The sequence below is a fragment of the Triturus cristatus genome, chromosome 3_1, assembly GCF_964204655.1.
Source record: "Triturus cristatus chromosome 3_1, aTriCri1.1, whole genome shotgun sequence".
Classification (NCBI taxonomy): domain Eukaryota; kingdom Metazoa; phylum Chordata; class Amphibia; order Caudata; family Salamandridae; genus Triturus; species Triturus cristatus.
The window spans coordinates 615,123,183-615,145,523 of record NC_140583.1 but is presented as its reverse complement, the minus strand read 5'-3'; the positions used below and the strand labels follow the sequence as shown (position 1 = coordinate 615,145,523).

Below are 22,341 nucleotides of genomic sequence, written 5' to 3'. Positions count from 1 at the left end.
AATTTTTTCTTTAAAAAAAAAAAAAAAAAGTAACTAAACATAATGTGTATTTTCAAGATAGTTATTTTAACTGTACGCTGATTTGTGGCTTCCTTCTTTATCGTTTTCTGCTAATTTGTACATATAACACACTAGTCATTTTTTATTTATTCTTCTGTAATTTGCACCCAAAAAGTATTTAATTTGTTAAGGAATAGTCTTTTAGTTTTGCAAAAATTGTATTAAAAAATGTCACTGTTGGCAAATGTCTCATTATTACAGTTTATTTATTTATAAAGTTTTATATAGCGCGAACTTGACCCTAGAGGGTATCAAAGCGCTTTACGGGTTAGTTAAATAAGTAGAAAATAGATAACCAAGAAACATAAACGATGACGATGTCTGTTGCAATCAGGAGTGAGACAGTGATTTATAAACTAGTACGTAGACGGCGTGCAAACTCTGGTTGGAGAACAGCTAGTCAGATCAGTATCCAGAGAATAAGTTTGTGCGTTCAGGGTAGATATTTGTTCATTAAAAGCAGTTTGACTTCTTTTTTTAATGAAGTGATCAGTCTGATTTCAGGGGGCAGGGACTTCCAGATTCTAGGGGCCAATCCGGAGAAGGCTCGGTTGTAGGTTTTTTTTTTCTCCAAAATGTGAGATTTCAACAGTAGAGTGCTGGTGCTTCTAGATGATCTGCCACCGCTGGACAGTTCCAGTTTGTCAGCTAGGTTCTTCGGTGTATTGAAGTGTAGGTCTTTGTGGGTCATGCAAGCAGTTGAGCACATTCCCACTTAGATATGTCAGTGAAAAGGATATGGGAACATTTCGCACTGTAGAAAGTATTACGATATCAAATTCGAAATTTAGGAACATTATTGCAGTGTTCCACCTACATTTTCATCACTTCTGCCGATCAAGAATTTGAAATAAAATTGAAACCTATAAAAAAAAAATGTTGGCCAAAATGTTTATATTTCTTTTTAATCCACTATTTCCACGGAAAATAATACATCATTATTTTTCCTTGACGTAACGCTCAATTCTTATAGTTTAGCAATTCCGATCTATCTGTATCCTGCAGCAGAGTTATTTTTCCTTTGGAAATGTAAAATATAAAAAAAATTGGTTATGTAGACAGGAAAGGCATTCTTACAAATGTGACCTTTTTGTAGTATGACTGTACACAGTATGTGTCGGTTTTTATAGGACATGTTGGAAAGATCACAACGGAAACCATATCCACCGCCGCTTTTGGCATGCATTTTTTATTTCCATTATACAGAGGGCATATTTGTGGTTTCTGTCAGTGGAAGCTATCCGCACCATGCTCCTTTGAAAAAAGCATACGTGTTAAGAAATTAAAGAAGTGCGAATCATCTGTTCTTAGTGCAAATTGTTTTTTCATAACCTGCAATGTCAAAGGAGACTTGGCATCCGGCAAAAAAAAACATTACCAGAATTCATGAAGGAATATATCACTAATTGTTGACGCAGTCTGCTGTGGTAACTAACTTATGGAAAACCCCACTTCTCACAGATGAAAGGGTATCTTAGACTTGAGGCAAGGGTAAGAGTGAGTTTTATTTGTCAACTGTGGCATTTAAAGAACTATCGTTCCCAGGCAGGGTGCCATGCCGTATCTGGTGTTTATTGGTAAGCACTTCCATTTCTCTATTACCCCTATGTCCCAATCAACCCTATCAAAATGTCACCATTTACTAATGACTCATCTGAGATATATGATGTTTCTATTTCCGTGGCAGATGTGGACGGGAAGGTGAGGTTGGGGAGTCTCATGATAGGCAAGAGTTGTTGAATATTGACGATTATTTCTTATTACAAAAAAACATATTTAATTAAAAATTCTGGCTCCTCGGATCGGTTTGTATTCTAAAGGTGGAACTTTTGTCCTTTTTGCCTGCAATTCTGCAGCTTGAAGAGGAGAAAAGGAGACAGAAGATCGAGGTCTGGGAGAGCATGCAAGAAGGGAAAAGCTACAAGACCAGCAGCCGGCGGAGCCAGGTGAGCATCCTAGATCTTTTCTGAATTACACACATTTGATTTATCTTCTCATATCTGTCCACTTGTGTCAGTTGACTGATTTATTTTTGATCTGTTTGCGGTGTGCTAGCACGAGCGCTTAGTAAGGGGCAAGATTTCTTCTCTGAGCGCTTCTCTAGTTTCAGATCTAGCTGAAGGTGTCCTGCTCAAATACTGTGTTTAGTGATTCATCCACTAGTTAGGCCCTTGGATTCAAATGGTAGTATATTTGAATTTTAGTAAATACATCTAATTTGAGAAAAGAAATTCTAGATAGTGTTCCAAGGTCAGAGAAACATTTAGAAAATAACTACACTGAGACTTGCTGGTTTGGTCGGCATGCCAATTATATTATTAGATATTAGGCTGATGTCAGAAAATGTTTTGTACTGCTGCATTCATGCTGTTAAAGGCAAACTACGAGCACAGTGAGTAACTTGGTATCCCACTGGGTAAATCAACCACTTTCAGTGTGACTGTACATCCCAGGATTCAGTTGACCGTGTTATCCATGAGAATAGAGACATTTGAGATCTGACGCCAAATTTAATCTAGGGTAATGAGGGGAAATTATTAATCCCTTTTGATATTGGTTTGAAGAGGGGTAACGCAAATGAAATAAGAAATTCTTCAGGGTCCAATGATGTAAATGCCTTTATGAGAGTGTAGTTAGACCAGTCTGTTTGGGCATTAAATAACCCAATCTGGATTCGATGGGAAAGATAAAACTTTAAGTTCCAGCTTGGGCTGTTCAACGTAACAACATAGGTCAGGCTGTCACTTTTGTGCATACTAGCTTACTTGAGCTAGTAGGTTCCAAACCTGAGTCAAAGCAGTAATGATGTTCAGAAATGAATTGAGTACATCTGTTGTAGTAGTGCTAATTAATGTTGATGTGAGTTTTTCATTTTACGTTTTTCAAATGAGATGTCGATTTCGTAGTTACATCCTTGAATTGTGGGATGCTGCTAGCTCTCTTCATGAAGTTTATTCTTTAAGAATGATTAACTTGAGGGACATCAAATCTAAAGGTTGGAGGAAAGAGGTGACAACTTTGAAGTTAGAAAGGGGTAGTATTATGTTTGTAGCATGTGCTGCTGTAGAGCACATGCTGGACACACTCTTGCCATCTAGTGTTGGGTGTGGACATATGCAAGTTATTTTTCTTCAAAGAACTCTTCAAACTCGAGATATCTTGTAACCCCTCCCTAAACCCTACAATGCTCCAGGGCAAAGACCCCCACCTTAAATTGTTGTTTTTTGGCTTTTGGTATTTTGTTCATCATGAGCTCTAGTTTCATCAAGCTACTACCGGTAACCATTTAACACCAGGCATCGGAAAACCAACAGAGGGCATCAAAGTAATAATCCACACTGTTGTCTCTTAAAATTCAAACAGACGAGATGGAGTTTTTTCAAGGACTAGGATGAATGACTATGGGGGGGGGGGGTGGGGGGGGGGGAGGGGTTGTGGAGAACCCGCTCTTCCTGTTCTGCTCTAAAAGAGCAAATCTTAAGTTCCTGTGTTTGTACAATCTTGAGCGTGTAACCTCTGTTTACCTCAAGACCGTGAGAAATTGAGTTGTTCAGTCTCTACGGCCTTCAAAGACAAAAGGACTATTCAATATAGAATGTGACGCCAGGCACACTACAACATGTAGTAACAAGAAACATTGGAGCTGATGCCAGCCTTTGGTGCCAATAACCTCTAAGGACATTACTCTGAGGGAAGAAGATCCATCTGGTGTACCACCAAGGCAAGCAGAGGAGAGAGTCCATGCACTCTCTCTCTTGGAGGGCTACCATATTGAGGAAGAAAGATATTTTGGAGGGGAAAAGTGAAAAGATTTCACCAAATGCAAAGATCACTCCAAGGACACCTACACCATCTCCAATGCAAAAGGATTAACTTTCTGAAACTCAACCTCAAAAAGAGACCCAATCTGAGACCAAGGGAACTGGGCAGCCCAAAGGTTGACAAGAAAGCCATGGTTCTCAGTGCCTCTGCAATCCATCCACACAAGAAATTGCCCATCGCAGCAGACCTTCTAAGACAGCATCATAGCCAGCTGAGACATTCAAATATCAAAGAATTGAACCTAGCGATATGACATCTGAGGTCGTAGAATTCGGGTATCTCAAAGCCTAGTAGTGCTTAATACCACCAACCTCCTCTCCCCCCACCTTCGCACCTATGAATTCCTTTTAGAATCGCCTTATGTTAAAAACGAGCCCATACCAATAGCAAGGCATTATAGAGAATTATTTTTTACAGGTCTTTCCGTTTCCTGCTCCTTTTCTCATTGTTCACATGGGGCACTAAAGCACATGCCACACTGAAAAAAATAGTGGGAGTACATAATAATTGATGAATCCCTAGTAACTTTACTAAGGTCCTCTTCAATCCTTGCAGTAAAAAGGACAACACCTTTTTTTCTGCTCTAAATATGCGTTCATTATTTCAATTGATTTTGCGGCCATTAATATATAGCATGTCTTTCTGATTAGTCCCAGTTTTGTAGTCTTAACTTAAAGAAAGCATGCATCAATTTGAGTGATTTCTTGTTCTTTGACACTCTGAGCAGTAATTGCCAACACGTGGCAGCTACCATGACGGTTGTGGCAAGGTTTTGGCATCAAAAGATGTGGGTAGAAATATTTATTTTTAACCACTTTCTTCCACTTTCTGAATTTGCGTTATCTGATATGTTAGTACCACTCATTTCCAATGCTCTTTCCAGTAAAACTATCCAGTATTCTTTTTCATAATTAATGTTCTACGGGCATTCCAAAATGCTGGTGTATGCAAGTTACTGCTATTTCAGTCTTTCTGGCATAACACGTTGACATATTATACATCATTTAACAGGTCTCTGGCAAGTCCTTTCTGGAAAACCGTTCATATTTATTTGAGTAATTGAAGAAAATTGGTTTAGTGGTTAAGTTGCTGACTTTGTAAGAGGGAGATCTGAGTTCCAAACCAGCTTTTCCTTCTGGACTGCAATTTATGATCCTGGCAAATAGTTTCATCCTCCCAGTGCTAAAGTTTCCTTACTGCTAGAAAATGGAAGCACTTTGAAATTAGATGAACACCAGTTTTTCACTGCTACTGGCATCCTGCACACTCTTTCTTTATGTAATAGAATTGGAGTAAAAGATGTGTAATTTTGCTTGATTGGTATTGCCATTGGAAATGCTCCGTTTTGTTTTGCTCGTTGTTGGTAGTGGACCTGTAATAGAACTTGATTGGTATTTTCATAGGAACTTTTTTGTTTCACTATCATTGTTATTATTTATTGAATGTGTACATTTGCCTGTTCAGCTTAGATTCTTAATTTCAAATGATGTACTATTTGATTGGAGGGGTGGATGGCTTGGGGTTTGCAGAGTTATATGGGATAGAGCTAAAATGCCATTTCCTAAACTTGGCTCCGTATGACTGTAGCTCCAATGGTAAAACCTGTTGAAAGGAATTACACTGAACACAGCATAAAGACAGAGCTTTATTCAGAGTTTATCTTTTCGTTTGGTGTGCATCTGTTGTTGTTCTTGAGAAATAATGATTACAGAAAGTTATTTGGCAGGCTTCTATGGGATACTTTATTGGATCGATGTGGTCTTGAACCATTTGTGAATTGGAGAATTTGCGGGCAGAAATGTAATGTGTGTGTTTGGATGAAAAAGGAGCAGGCCCTGTGCCCACAGTGCACTGGCCATGGCCTATGTAGTCTGTGAGCTCAACAGTCCTTTACTCATACTCCGCACATGACCTGGATGAGGCACAGTCCCTGCACCAGATCCTGCTGGGTATGTTCAGTAATTGGTTGTATGTACTCTCTGGAGAGCAATATCCTTGAGCGGCTCCAGTGTTATTGATGTCAGTGGTGGTGGGAAATTTTATGCCAATTTGACGTCTTTCACAGTGTCATCTGTGACATCATCTGTAAGGTCGGCATGCACTGGGGAGAAATTTGCATTGCAACCATAGTGTACCTGCAACTGAGGATTTTTAGGGATTTACTTGATATACATTTTTACATCTAAAATAAAAAATCCCCACTCCTGGTTAACAACATTGTTTTTATATAAAATGGGAGAGGGAAGGCTGTGGCGATATTCAGTGGTTACTGGTAAGGCACATGTAACTCATCAGTGTGGCATTGCGAAGAATGGCACACGCTCTTTAATTTCATACCATACACATACACCAGCAATCCGAAATAGGAAGCACGACCCAGCTGAGAAGCTAGCCACAGAGGCCAAGCAACAAGACATGGTCTCACGGGGGTCATGAAGGTATCCAACATTATTGATGTGAACACCACATTCCACTGACTATGCATTAGCACAAAGGCTGACCTCATATCTGCGGGAAATTGATAGTTTGGTTGTAATTCTAAAGAGCTGACCTTCATGGACCTATCCATGTGGATAACGGACAATCAGAATACAATAGCTAGGTCGACCTGGGTGATTGGAGAGTGAGAACGAGATCACTCACTCATCCACCTATCAAGATTTTAACATAAGAGCAAAGATCTATACATGGGGGATCTATCTCTCACCCATATCCCATTTGAGATTTGAGCAGACTGGTACTGGTTGAGGCTTGTGGGACCTTGATCTCGCTCCCCCCACAGGAGCATTCTCCAGTATAGTCAACTATGCTTATATAACTAATTTTGATACAAACCTAACAAAGCCAACAGACCTTTGGGAATGGTAGGGATGTGCTATGTATATAAATAACTAATGATGAATGAATATAACAATGCGGCAGTAATGTGACTTGTAGGAAAGTGGGCTAATGATTGTCCATTTGTGCATATTTACACAGCAGCTCTTTACAGTCCTGTCCTTCTCATGCTTAATGCCAGTAAAAGGTTACTTGCGACACTGATGACTCATGAAGGTGTGGAATGTGAGGCATTGCACAGTAAATCTCAACCCTTTGCAAAGATCACTCCAAGGACACCTACACCATCTCCAATGCAAAAGGATTAACTTTCTGAAACTCAACCTCAAAAAGAGACCCAATCTGAGACCAAGGGAACTGGGCAGCAAACCCTGAGACAATACCTAAAAGGCCTTGACACACTGCTTTGACTGTGCTCACTGAGTCTGGTCAGTCCTGAGAGTTGCCTTCTGCCGTCAAAGGGTCCGAGCCTCGAATCAGAACAACACCAACTAAGACCCGAGGTGCAGAACCAACAACCACGCTTTGAAACAAAGTCAGAAAAATGCCTTGACGTCATCTTTGATGTCAAGCAAGACGATTCCAACCATAGAGCTTCCAGAGGTGCAGGATGTCTGTCAAAGGAAACTGTGTACGTCTGACATTCAGTAAAACTCTGTGCCGTCCTCCATCAGCCAATGAGCCAAACTCAATACCTCTAAAGAAGAGAACGCTTACTTTTGAGAAGGCCTTGTCTCAGGAGTTTCAAGAATATCCCATTTCAAAAACAAAGTAGTAGTCAGACACTGCTTCTGCCTCCTCATCCCCCACCTCCAAGCCCAGTACTACCACAACCACAGAGTCTGCATAGGTCACCTTCCTGACAGGCACAGTTTATGATAGTCCGCATGATATTCAGGATCCCTTTCGTTAGTCTTTCTCACCACAGGAAGGGGATGATCCACTGGCATATTACAACACAGGTCCTCTGGACAACTCTGTTCTGGTACCCTACCCTGTGAAGGCATCGATAACACAACATTCCATGCTATTTACTAAGGAAATCGGGGAGAGATGTAGTCTCTTTGGTTGTGCAGCGGTGGTCCAGTTATTATGCCTTTTAACACCCCCCATTGATGGCTCCATTATACGGCTTCAGTCTGAGAGAGAAGAAATTATTTCATCCAGAGTGTCACGTGGTGCTGCTTATCAAGGTTTTTACAAACAAGACAATCTTCTGTTTTTCAATCTGTCTGCTTATTTTTTAGTTTGAACACATTCAATACCTCCAGCCTGGCATCATTGCTCATATGCCTGATTTAAAGAACTTGTGTTTTTGCAGACGTTGATGTTTCCACATATGACCTTGCTCGTCATGCCTGTGGAGGCTTTGGTCTGACTTTAATATAGTGGTGTGTGTGCCTTTAGAGCCCCTGATTCTTAGTTTTGTCTGAACGTCTTTTATGTTTTGCTTACTCCTCTACACCCTTCCATAAATGTCTGTCGACGTACAGACTATGTGTTCCATCTTGCTACACTTTGACACGCTGGTAACTGTAGTGGGCATTTTTTCAAGAACATAAACTGTATATTAAGTATGGGGAAATGAACATTTTAACTTGTTTGTCCATGCATAGCTTATAAAAAACGATATGACACGTTCTGGCCGTGTCTTATTGCTTCAGCAGCTTGCACTGCTGTGCAACATTTTTTAAAAACATGATAAAGCCAATAGATTTCACATAGGTGAAACCTGTTTGCTTTGCCAATGCTTGTTATATTTGATGACTGTAGCTTATACTTTGAAAATGTAGTTTATGTAAAAATGTGTTTGGGTGGGGTGGTGGAGGGGGTTAAATGCTGCTCCGAAACAGTAGATCAGACATGGAGTCCACCCAGATCAAAAATGCCATCAACCATTTACTTTGATTTGATTGACACCTGGGATTCCTCTCCTGATTTGGTGGGCTTTGTGATTAAGAGTCCTTCCATAGCAGGACAGATGGTTTTTGCCGCTGCCCTCTGCTGTTTTTTAGGTCGACCCTAGCGCAGGGCGCATGCGCTGCTCTATGGGGAGGCTTCTTGTAAGCACTCCAAATTTCCCAGAGACTTCTCCGTGTGGGTCGGACTCCTCCCACACATTTCATTGGCCTTTGCGTGTGGCTTTCAATAATGAAAGCACGCAAATGGGCATAGACGGGTGCATGTCCCGCCTTTCCTCTAAACGTTCACTCCCATGGCCTTTGGGTCTCGGGAGCGAGCAGCGGCGCGCAGGCTGGCAGCTGGTCGTGGATCAGGTTACTAATTTAAATTAGCGTGGTCGCTTTTACTTTCGCGGCCGCGCTTGTTTTGAATTACTACGAGGCCCAACATGTCTTTCTTTCCTCAGAGATAGTGTTCATTGAAGACAGACACTGACGCGCATTTTCCACAAACGGCCCTATGGGTGTTTTGTTCCTGTTTTTATCATACACTTTCAAAGGCTTAAGTGTTTGTTTTTGCTTTGCAAGCGGGGCCAGCTCGGGACAGACGAGCCCTGTGGGAACACAGGCACATGGGAGGCTTACAAGTTTCTGCCTGCGCGCTATCTGGCGTCAAACCTGTTGTGTAGGACTTTGGGCAGGAATAACGAAAAAACCCATTTCTCACCAACGTCTCACTCACTTTTTTTTTTCACATTTATTAATGGATTTAGTTTTAACGGCAGTTATGAGTTTGCTGTTTGCAAGCCAACTTAAACAAGCATTTGCAATGCAATAGGTCGCGCATTTAAGCGAGTTTAGGCTATTGGCATTGTAAATGACGAAGCCTTTTATTTATATTTTAAAAACTAAAACAAAAACAAGTCATTGTTCTTTGCAATTTCAATAGCTCAAACTCACTTAAATGCGAGACCTATTGCATTGCAAATACTTGTATTTATTTATAAGAAGCGCTGTTTTAACTCTAAATTTAACAAGCCACAGTGAGCGCTGTCCTTCAACATTCGCTTTTATTTCTGCGAGGCGCCGTGCAACTCCTCCCCTGTTGTTGATTGCTTCCCCTGTTCCTGAGTTTGCTAGCAGGCTGCAGCAGGACTCCATATCTCCTGAGCCATGTTGGATGCTTGCAGAGGGACATTGAACTGCTGAATCTATGGATTATTCTTGTGAGTAGTATATGGGTGATCATCTAATACGGGATCCCTATTATACTCAGCAGTTAAAGTTTGCAGCCCGGCGTGTAAACTCACCTAATTAAAGTGAGAGTCCTAATTTTAAAGCAAAAGAGGTTGTATTTAAAATTTTCTTCGCTGAATTGCACCCATTTCAATTCAAACAAAAGGGGGAAATTCCATTCACATAAATTATTTTTCGAAAAAAAACCCTCTTTCCTGCTCCCAAATGCGGGCCAGTACAAAGCGGTATCCAGCACTGCATGCTCTGTTGAAGCAGCACCTTTATTTCCTGTGTAATATGTGTGAAGGATGAAAAATGTTCGAGGAAAAAAACTTTCTCTCTCATCATAGCAGGAGCATGCTGTGAACAGCAGCCTCATACCTGACACACAAAAAGTCTCACATTACACACAGAACTAAATACTGAATTTACTCACAGACGGTAAAGACTCCGTCTTTACCAACATGGCGCCAAGTCCTAACAGAGCAGTCTCACCGCCGGCAGTCCTCTCACAATCCACACAAAAGCTGTCTCGTACAGGGATACAAAGTGATAGACCAGAGTGTGACCGAGGAGAATTACCAGTGGCTGAGATTATTTCAAGCAATCTGCTCATAACGTTTGATTTTTTTTTTTTCTCAGTAGGTGCATAAGTGGTCTCGGCTGTAGCGCCTACATTTATAGCAGTTTGTAGTTGTTGTCTCTGTTCTTAGTCAAATTTGCCACTCCCTGTGCTGTATTTACAATTGTGTTCATTGTGATGGCCCCTTCATGGTGGTAAGTTGTGGGCACTGCTGGGTCCACACAGTTATTGCTGTCGTTCCTCATTTTGTGATTGCTTCTTTTTTCCTGCTGTGTAACTAACGTGTTTGCTGTTGTGACTGTGATGACATTTGTCATTATTATTGTTGCAGCTTTGGCAGCAGTTTTAGTTGATCGTGTGATCCCTTTAGTAGTTACTGCTGGGGTTGTTGCTCTGTCCCCTAATATGGTGGAATTTGTGGTCTCTGTTGCCATAGATTCTGTTGTCACTATTGTGTTGCCTGCAAACCTTGCGGCTGATGCTGCTTTGCTAGTGGTGGTTGTTGCTGCTGTGGTCCTTACTTTTGTTGTCCTTTCAATGGTTGCTCATTGGTCACTGCTGTTGTCCCTCCTTTGCTAGCAACGGTTGTTATTGTTGTCGCCACTGCTGTGGTGTAAGCAAGGGTTGCCTCTCTTAACAGCTGTTGTTGCTACTCTGGTTCCTGCTGGTGTAGTAGATGTGGTTGCTGCTGAAGTCTTGTGTCGATGTTGGCTTACATCATGAGGAGCGCCAGTCACAGCTTTTGTGTCAGGGAAACGCCATAGTGTGAACACGTGTTCATTGTTTTATTAATACATATAATATTTTACACACTACCAGGGTATGTCCTACTACGAATATTTGTGAGTTTATAAACTACACATTCCGTTTCAGTAAAAGCCATATTTAAAGATTGCCTATAAACAACTTAGTAAAGCCTGGGACAATGGGCCCGATTTACAAGGGTGTTGCTATAATTTACGTGCTCCAGGTTTTTCCTGGACAAGATTAAGTCACACTTTCTAACAGCAAAATCTTTCTAGATCAGGCCCTACGCCTCTACCCGGTCCAGTGGGGTAAATGGACAGCCTGTATGTGGCTGTCAAACTGTATACATCGTAAAAATGTTACGCACCAGCCATCATTTGCTTTAAGTACAGTTTCTGAAAAACAGATTAATTTTCCTACAGCTTCATTGACCTTTGAACCCACAAATATATGACCTGGTCGGGGTGCCTGTGATGCAGCGGAGTTTACCAGCTCTACACATTCATACACACAACACTCATTTGGGCCCATATACATTCATACACGCAATGAAGTGGCAAATATCCACTGGTCATCAATTCTATTTTACCCTAGGAAACCTTTACATCAGTCTTCTTACCATTCCTGTCTCTTGAGTAAATGTACGTACGATAAGATCTAGTAGTAGATTAGAATAGGGAGGAAAGACAATAATGCATTTAACTTTGATTTAAAGAACCACAGACTCCGGGAAAGTTTTAAAAGTTTATCTGAATTAAAAAAAATTGTGAGTCAAAGTAATATACACATGACTAAACCAGAAATCTCCCATCAGGAAAATAGTACAGTTAGCTTATAATCCGTTTACGCTAATACATTCTTACAATGACAGCACCTGAGGAGGGAAAGGACAGAAAGCAAGTACGGAGCATTTACCCTTCAATTATATTTACCTAGAATGGTGTGAGGACCCCGACATCAGAGTGTCAGAGTTTCGGGATGAGAAAAGTGACCTCTTCTAGTGTAACACGAGCGTTACACCCCTCTCTGTCCGGATCATGTGCGTCCGGACCCTTCCCTGGATGTGCCTCCTCGGTTTCTTCCGCAAATTTATCCTAGTGTTGGATTCTTCAGTCAGATTGCAGCAAAATCGGGCAGCATCTCAGCACAGCATCAGCATCTCCGCATCAAGTGTGTCTAACTATCTAGAACTTACCTCTGTTGTACCAAATTCAAGTGTATGACTCGCCCCCAAATGTTTCAATTCTATGTTCACCCGCAATTTGATTGGGCCAAGCAGTGGGGAGAGGACATCACACCATACTAAGTGCAATATTTTTCTTAAGTCTATTGTCTAATTCCCCACCCTTTAATTTTAATACCCACAAGCTTTATTCCCACAAGCATTTCGCATTATGATCGATAATTTTAAGGTACAATGTTGCTGGGTCTTCCTCTCGTAGGGTCAGGAGTTTACTTTCTCATGTCCTTGCTGGGTTTGGGTATTGGCAGTCAGTTAAATTACTTAATTGACTTGAGAGCAGAGATGTAGGGCGCATGGGTGGTTGCCACAAAGGATGAGGACATCCGTCACCCTCCAAGGCCCAAATGCGAACTATTGATAAAGTCAGAGAAAAACCTGTTAGAATACAAATTTAAATGAATTCACTGTATACCACTTACTTCTACTCTAACCCCATTTACTTTAATAAATCCTTTGCATTAATAGTTTAGTAGAACGTGCATGGGTTCGTTTCAGCTCGGCATGCGCATTAGTATGTTGCCCTGAATCGGCCATATTAGAAGCTATTGCGCAGCTGCAAAGATTTCCCCCCAAGCGACAGAAGAACGTCACACCACGTAATGTGGTAGATGCATGCGCAGAACATTTCCCGCGTTTTCGGTGGCCATTTTAGGACACTCGGGTTACTTATTAAGGCAGCACATAGGCAAGCTTCTTCTAGATATAATTATGTAAAATGTGGTGCAAAATTAGTACTCACGGACAGATTGGTTATGGTATTACAGGTTATTTGAGAGGATTGCATACAAGCAAGTTTCTTGAGATGTGAAACCTTGCTCCATCACCTGCGACCTGTACCCTTCTTTGCTTCAGGGAGCGGTTTGTTTCACTTCAGGGCAGCTGTCTGCTGTAAGTGAGCTGCATAGCTAAACACTTATAAGGTCCAAAGGTGAGACCTATTGGGTATGCCAATGCTTGTTTCTCACTGGTGCAGGTCTGTTTTACTGCTCGAGTAAGGTGCAGATCTGTCCTGCTAACCAGGGGTGGGCGGAATTTGCGAAATTCACTTTTGCAAATTATCGCGAAAATGTTAAAAATCTCCGCAAACATGCAGAAATATCGCGAAGATGCAGAAGTTTTTTTCCCGCCCGTTCGCGGTATTTTCTGCGTGGTCGCGGCTCGCCAACTTACCCATGCGGTTGCTCGCGGGCGCGGCCATCTTGTTTTCACTTGTCTCGCGGTGCATGATCGCGAGAAGAAAGACGTGATCGCGCGACGAATGACGTTACTGCGAGATAGCGCAAATGGCTACCAACAATCCAACATCTTGTGGAGAACGCGATCGGATCGGGAAAACTTGTCGGCGAACGCGGGGATTCAGGTAAGGCGATCGCGCGCACGCGAGAATGTATTTTACAGCGCAAGCAAAAACATTTCTGTTAAAATGCGGATTGCGGAAATTTTGACATTTTTTGCGCTCTCCGCGGAACGCGAAAATGTCAAATTATCGCAATTTCCGCGAGCAGAACGGAATGTTCGAGGCATATGAGCTGCAGATTATGCACTGTGCATAGCTCGCCATCTGGTGTTGGGCCCGGATGTTTGCAGTTTGTTTTTCCTCTTGGAAAGTCTTTGAAAGTCACAAGGTTGGCGACTCCTCCTTTGGTTCGTATTGCGCCTGGGCTTCGGCTCCATCCTCAGATTGTTTTTTTTCCGCCATCGGGCTCGGAAGTAATACTTCGCGCTCCGGTTCCGAACTTTTCCAGTTCAACGATCGACGCAAAAATCCTCGCTCATCGAGCTCCTTCAGATAATTAATCATCTCAATCACCTTCTCTTCGGCACTTCTTCGATTCCGGTCGTCGACGGCGGCCTTCGGGCCTATTCCGGCTCCGGTCTCGGCTGATGGAAAGAACTCCCTTCAAGAAGTGCCCTCGATATGGGTCCAAGTTTCCCCACACCGATCTTCATGAGGTGTGCAACCTCTGCCTCTCCCCTGAACACGAGGCCCGAGACTGCCCCGCCTGCAAGTCTTTTCGCTCTAAAAAGACTATTCGAGATCAACGGGCTAGACGCAACATGGCGCACTCATCGACCTCCGCTCCAGTCGACATCTTCGGGGACGACGTCGAAGCTCCGGGACAGCAGCAGATCGAAGAAGAGGACGACTACCTCGTCAGTGCTTCCGAGGCCGATGACTCAGATGTGGAGGACATCACCCCGGCACAGAGGGTCGTGAGTACAATACCCCCTCCCACACCGATACCCAAAAAGGCTTCGGTCGCACCTTCGCCTTCGGGCCTAGGCAAGACCAAGGATACTGCTTCTCACACCCCACCTTCGGGCCCGGTAAAGAAGCCTATTAAGCCTTCCGGCAGCTCGGGCTCGAGCCAGCCTACCAGTGGTACCGAAAAACACCCTTCGGCACCGAAGTAAAGATCGGCCTCGACACCGAGCTCCACACCAAAGCCCTCGGTGTCGAAACCTGCCCTCCCGGTGCCGACCAAACATCACAAGGCCCTCGGCACCGACACTCCCGTGCCGAAGCCTTCTTCGGCACCGACAAAAAAATCGGAGGTCCCAAAGAAGCACGGCTTAGACAAGCCTATAAAGCCTTCGGCCCCGAAAACTTCGGCGCTGACCGAACAACCAGTGTCGCAGGAAATTTTCACACCGGATCCTCTGCAAAAGACACTCACCAAGGATCCAAAAACTGGACATTTGACATTGTCTTCAAAAAAGAGACACTTGGACAAACCAGCTCCACCTCCACCTCCAAAGAGGAAAGACACTGCTACTTCACCTTTCAGGGTGCCTCCTCCACCCTCCCCACCTCCACCCTCTCCACCCCTGCCTCATCGTTCCCCAACCTTGTCTCCTGTCCCAGACGATTTAGGAGACCCTTATTATGATCCAGCAGACGTGCCACGAGACCCCACCCCTACTGGATCTCCAGACCCATGGGACGACTATCACAATCCGGACAAACCAGATGTCCCATAGGATGACCTTTACCCATCTAGGCCATCCCCGCCTGAAGATTCCTTAGGCTTTCACCACCTGTTACAAAGGGCGGCACACTGCCATGGGGTGGAGTTACATACTGACCCGGTGGAGGAAGATTTTCTCCTAGACACCTTCGACAATGCACATAGGTCTACCGCCATTCTACCTATGTTAAAGGGAGTAATTAAACATGCACAGGAGGTTTGTAAAGACCCAGTCAGGGCCTAGGTCCTAAACCCCCGTATAGAGAAATACAAAGCCGCCCCCACAGACCCTTCATACATTAAAGGCCCTGCACCATTGGATTCCCTAGTGGTATCTACAGCTAGGAAGCGTTCAAATTCTCAGGCGTCAGGCGAAGCTCCACCACCTGACAAAGAGTCCAAGCTCCTAGACGCGTCAGGGAAGCGCACTGCGTCACAAGCCGCCAATATATGGCGTATCGCCAATATGCAAGCGCTGTTGGCCAGATACGACAGGGCACATTATGATGAGTTAGAGACCATCATGCACCATCTCCCTGAGAAATATAAGAATAGGGCTAACAAATTGATCCAAGAGGGAAAAATAATAACTAATACCTCTATACGCTGTGCCCTAGATGCAGCAGATACAGCCTCCAGGGCCATAAACACCAGTGTCCTTCTCCGTCACCATGCCTGGCTCAGAGTTTCAGGTTTTAAATCTGAGGTACAAGCCTCTATATTGAACCACCCATTCGACCAAGATCATCTATTTGGCCCCAAGGTTGATGAAGCCCTCGAAGATGAAAAAAGATACTGATACGGCGAAATCCATGGAAGCCCTACAGTCTCACACTCCTAGGCGCTCTTTTCACCGCTCTTCCTTTCGGGGCACCGGTAGAGGCTACTCCTCGGATAGTGCATCCACGTCCTACAAATCCCCTCCTCAGTCTACCTTCACAAAAGGTTATCAAAGAGGCGGATACAGAGGCAATAATAATAAGGGCAGAGGCAAGACCAATACCGCCCGCTCTGCCACACCGCCTACCCAATGACTTTCCCCCGCTCCCTCCAGACCATTCCACTCCAGTCGGGGGCAGGATACAACATTTCCTTCACGTCTGGGAGACTATCACCTCAGACAGATGGGTGACCCAAATTATTCATTCAGGGTATTGCCTAGAATTAACATCTACCCCCCCCCAAACATTCCACCCAGGTAACGCCCAATGTCTCAAGAACATGTGACGTTACTAAAACAGGAGGTAACCTCCCTCCTGCAAAAACAGGCCATAGAGCAGGTCCCCATCAATCGACAAAATTTAGGGGTCTACTCCCTGTACTTTCTGATTCCAAAGAGAGACGAGACTCTACGACCTATCCTAGATCTCAGACCTCTAAATGCTTACATAGATTCAGACCATTTTCACATGGTAACCCTTCAACAGGTTCTTCCACTCCTCTCCCAGAACGACTTTCTCACCACTCTGGACTTGAAAGACGCATACTTTCACATCCCAGTACACCATGCTCACAGAAAGTACCTCCGGTTTGTAGTGGACGGGCAACACTACCAGTTCAAGGTGCTCCAGTTCGGGGTAACAACAGCACCAAGGGTATTCAACAAGTGCCTAGCAGTAGTGGCGGCACACCTCAGAAGACCGCACATTCACGTCTTCCCTTATTTGGACGACTGGCTAATAAAAGCCACGTCCTACAAACAATGTGTGCAACACACCACTGCTACACTCCAACTACTTAACCAGATAGGCTTCACGGTGAACCACCAAAAGTCCCACCTGGTACCATCACACACAAAACAATACCTCGGTGCTACCATAGACACCTCAAAAGCCATAGCCTATCCCAATCCTGCCAGGATTGCAAACATACAGGCTCTGCGTCAGAAATTCATATTTCAACACTCTCTCCCAGCAAGAGTGTTTATGCAACTGATAGGGTTGATGGCCTCTTGCATCTTCATAGTGCCCCATGCAAGACTCCAGATGCGTCTGCTCCAAGAGTGTTTGGCACGCCAGTGGAACCAGGCCCAGGGGCAACTGACAGATCTGGTGTTGGTAGACGGTCGCACCCATCGCTCTCTGCAGTGGTGGAACACCACAAACCTTTCCAGAGGTCGACCGTTCCTGGACCCGGTTCCACAAATAATACTAACAGACGCATCGCTCTCCGGCTGGGGAGCTCATCTGTTACATCTCACAGTACAGGGCACATGGACTCCGCAACAGAAGTTACTCCACATCAACCATTTGGAGTTACTGGCAATCTTCCTAGCCCTAAAATCCTTCCAGACGCAGATTGCAGGCAAGGCAGTCCTCATTCGCACAGACAACATGACTGCCATGTACTACATTAAAAAACAGGGGGCCACACACTCACCACAGCTCTCTCAATTAGCACAGAGCATATGGAGATGGGCAATTCCACAGAAAATCTTTCTCCTGGCCCAACATGTCCCAGGAGTCCAAAACACCGTGGCAGATCTGCTCAGTAGACAAACGCAACAGATTCATGAATGGGAACTTCACCCACAGGTTCTTCATCCGTTCTTTCAGAAGTGGGGGCATCCACACATAGATCTATTCGCCACCCACGAAAACAAAAAATGCCCAAGCTTCGCCGCCAGATATCCACACCCATTGTCCAAAGGCAATGCGATATGGATGAACTGGTCAAACAAATTTGCATATGCCTTTCCACCTCTCCCACTAATTCCATTAGTGGTGCGAAAGCAACAACCGCATTCCCTAACGCTGATCCTAGTAGCTCCAACATGGGCCAGGCAACCGTGGTACACCACACTGCTGGAACTCTCAGTAGTACCACACCAAAAGCTACACCTCTCACCATGCCTCCTAACCCAGTTCCATGGAGAAAACAGGCACCCGGACCCAGCTCAGCTCAACCTTGCGATCTGGCTCCTGAGGTCCTAGAATTCGGATACCTTAACCTTCCCCCTGATTGCATGAATATTATCAGGGAAGCTAGACGCCCTACTACTAGGGCATGCTATGCTGCAAAGTGGAAAAGATTTGTTGTTTACTGCCACAACAACACAATCGATCCTCTAAATGTGTCCATACAGCACATTATATGTTACTTGCTCCATCTCCAAAGGTGTAACCTAGCATATACATCCATTCGGTTACACCTCGCAGCAATTGCTGCTTACTTACAAAACAGGCAGCACCTATCACTTTTCAGGGTGCCTGCCATTAAAGCCTTTAAGGAAGGCCTCAAAAGAGTAATTCCACCCAGAGTACCACCCTCACCTGTTTGGAACTTGAATATAGTTCTCACAAGGCTAATGGGACCCCCTTTCGAACCATTACATAAATGTGAGCTGCAATTTCTCACATGGAAAACAGCATTCCTAGTGGCCATCACTTCCCTTAGAAGGGTTAGTGAAATACAAGCACTCACCATACAGGAACCTTTTCTTCAAATGCATCATAACAAGGTGGTACTCCGCACCAACCCAAAATTTCTACCCAAAGTCATTTCTCCCTTTCATCTAAACCAGTCGGTAGAATTACCAGTCTTTTTCTCACAACCTCAAACCGTTGCGGAAAGGGCTTTACACACACTGGATGTTAAAAGGGCCTTACTTTACTACATCCAAAGAACATAACCTTTCAGGAAAACCAAACAGCTATTTGTTTCTTTCTCTCCACCACATAAAGGCAACCCTATTTCTAAATCAGGGATAGCTAGGTGGATTGTAAAATGCATACAGATTTGCTTCCACAAAGCAAAACTGACGCTATCTGTTCCCCCTAAAGCCCACTCTACAAGGAAGATAGGGGCTTCTATGGCTTTTCTAGGAAACATACCACTAGATGACATCTGCAAAGCAGCGACATGGTCAACACCGCACACTTTCACAAAACATTACTGTGTAGATGTTCAAACCAAGCAACAAGCTAGTGTGGGCCAGGCTGTACTAAAAACACTGTTCCAAACAACTGCAACGGATGCCGGTGGTCGCCGCTAGGGTTGGGTACTGCTATATAGTCTATGCACAGTGTATAATCTGCAGCTCATATGCCTCGAACGGAATATGCTACTTACCAGTATGCATCTGTTCTTGGCATGTAGAGCTGCAGATCTATACTCGCCCACCCGCCTCCCCGGCTACCTGTATCCGTTCCAGTTTATCTTATTTAGATACAACACACATGGGTTTCGTTACTGTTATCACTACGCTCCATCTTTCCCTGCTGGCGAAAAACAATCTGAGGATGGAGCCGAAGCCCATGCCCAATACGAACCAAAGGAGGAGTCCCCAACCTCGTGACTTCCAAAGACTTTCCAAGAGGAAAAACAAACTGCAAACATCCGGTCCCAACACCAGATGGCGGGCTATGCACAGTGTATAGATCTGCAGCTCTACATACCAAGAACAGATGCATACTGGTAAGTAGCATATTCCTTTAGCCCAGGCCTTCTGATAACCCATGATCTGGACTTGTAACTCCTGGGTGCAGCTTGGATATTTAAAGGTACAGCCTGCAAGCAATATGTCTGCCTGGCACCATCTTAGATCTTTTATTACTGCAGGATCTTAGATGTCATGGGCTGACATGACTATGGCAGTAGAACCAGAGAATGCTCTTCTAACACCAGATGGCTGCTCTGGAGGTTTGGACTGCCATCTTGTGGGTATGCGCTTTGTTCTCACCTCCATACTTTGTGGCGGTCCCCTGTTTACATGTTCACTTAGGTGAATGAAATGTTGATTTTCCTGATCTGAGGGTGCCGTAACTTGTGTTGTGGAGTGGCTATTATAGCATCAAGGTCTGCATAATTTGGTTCTAATTTGCTGTTAGAATTTTTTGTCTAAGGGATGAAAGCTAAAATACAGATTGATAGTGGAGGAGAAAGAAGCCCAAGAAACAAATATTGACTAATGGTGGAGATCCATAGTGTTGGAAAACCAAAAACTTTGAATTCAAGCCTTCTCTTGCCTGGCTCACAGGCCTTGAAAATGCATTTCTGATGATACTTGATCAAATGAGTTCCTGCTCTCCTTCATAAGAAAACTGACGGCCTTCCTGTGCAAATCCGATCTGTAATTCTATGTCAGGACCGGAGGCGAGGATTATGCTCTTCTTTCCTCACTTTATTGAACAGCAGCCATTTGTAGTCACCAAACAAAACTACTATTCCCATGAACCATAGGGAATAGAAAAGAACAATAGAGTGTCCCAGAACAGAGTGTCCATAGTTGCACCAATCACAGGTCCCCAATGTGTAGGTAGTCCTTTGTCTCTGCTCAGCCCTCCTCTTTCTTCGCTGCTTGCAGCCAAGATAAGTCCCATATTTATTTCTCTTTGTGTTTTTGTGTTTAAACGCGTTCATTTGTGTGATTGACCTATTTCTTTGATATACGCTGAGCTAATTTGCTTATTTACAAGCTTTCTTGTGGCTTTGTTGCAGCGCTCGTCAATCACGCTGAAATTGGTATCTGCTTTGAGCGCTGTTAGCCGTTTCCTTCACGGAATCGCCGCGTACTGTCCCGGTGTAGAAGCTGCACGATTGCCGTGTACCTTACTGGTGTAGGAGCTGTGTTGAGTGTTGTCCTTGCGAGTTCCTCCGCTACTCGGCGCCTCGCGTGGGGCTGTGGGAGCGTCGGAGCTCCCTAGCGGCCAGGATCTTGGTGTCGGCGACCCGCGGTGACGGCGCTGCCTCGCTAGAGGGCGCCTGGGTCGCGCACTTGACACGGCTTGCGTGCTCCAGATTCCGCGCATTCCTGCATCTCGTCGGAACCCGGAGCACTGCCGCCGCGTCAGCCTGGTCTTCTGCCTGCAGCGACACCCCTGATCTGGGTCGGCCCTTTTAAGGGATTTCTCCCTTTTTTTTTTTTTTTTTTTTTGGCAGAACATCTTTGTGTGCTTTAAGTATCTAACGCCCCCAAAACACCTGGTTTCAGGTTGGTGTCTGCCGTTAGGCAGTGTTTAAAGTGTTCTGCCCTAGTGGGGGTCTGTATCTTTAGGCCAATAACGCTCCGTTGTATGGGTCAGTATTGCAGTAAAATACTGCTAAGGGCCGTACTGCAGGCTGCCCTTTTGAATTCTAGGCACCAGGGCTGTTGGGGTCCTAGGGCTGCGCCTCTGCGCTTACACTGTCGCCCCCTTTCTTCATTCGGCTGTCACCCATCCCCCCATAGTTGTGGGGTATACTTCCTCAGTTCTTATTTACTAATCTCCCTGACTTGTCATTATGGAGTACCATTAGGATGGCTTTGAGGAGGAACAGTGTTAGCAGGATCCCCTGACAGCCCTTCAATGGGACGATTACTTTTATGACGCGGTTGACGCGTCCATCCTCAAAGCGGTGGAGCAGGCTATGACTCTGCTTGAACAGCGTTTGGTGCGTAAAATTGATCAAGCCTGCGACCGCCTTGCCAAAGCTTCCCAGGGGTTACCTACCCCCTCTTCTCATGATCCTCCTGCGGATCCTCAGCCCCCGGCGAAGCGCACCAAGCGGCTGGCGTAGATAGCGACGCATTTGACCGCCTTTAAACAGGCTTTTCTCTCAAGTACTGTGCCTCAGTTGGTTTCCCCTGCTCTCCCATCTGCTCCGGCTTCACCACCGGCTCCCGGCGGGGATGAGGACATTCAGGGGGATGACGAGGACGCTGCGGGGCCTTCGCGCCTTGGCGCCCTTCTCGCCCGGATCCTTCTTTGCGTGCGCAAAACCTTTTGTGCGGACATGCTGGATCCTGACGACGTTCTTCATCCTCGCTCCGCCGATTGGGCCCCCTCGGAGAAAGTTGCCCAGTACGTGGCTGGTCGTATTCGCCGCCCGCTTGAACCAGCGACTCGAAATTGTTTGCGGGCGGAGTGTCCCTGTCCCTCTCTGGAGGGGAAGGTGGCTGCAACTCCTGATATTGACCCCCGGATGGCCACCTTCCTCCTGAAATTTATCATAGACCCTAAA

General features: G+C 44.7%; 1 protein-coding gene across 1 annotated transcript in view; it reads left to right on the top strand.

Moving 5' to 3' along the window:
• Nucleotides 1-22,341, top strand: part of SELENOS (selenoprotein S) — a 136,841-nt gene that overhangs the window by 92,733 nt on the left and 21,767 nt on the right. The window contains exon 4 of the mRNA XM_085644546.1: nucleotides 1,917-2,006. Coding sequence (XP_085500672.1) covers nucleotides 1,917-2,006 — 90 coding nt within the window. The remainder of the gene's footprint in view (nucleotides 1-1,916; nucleotides 2,007-22,341) is intronic.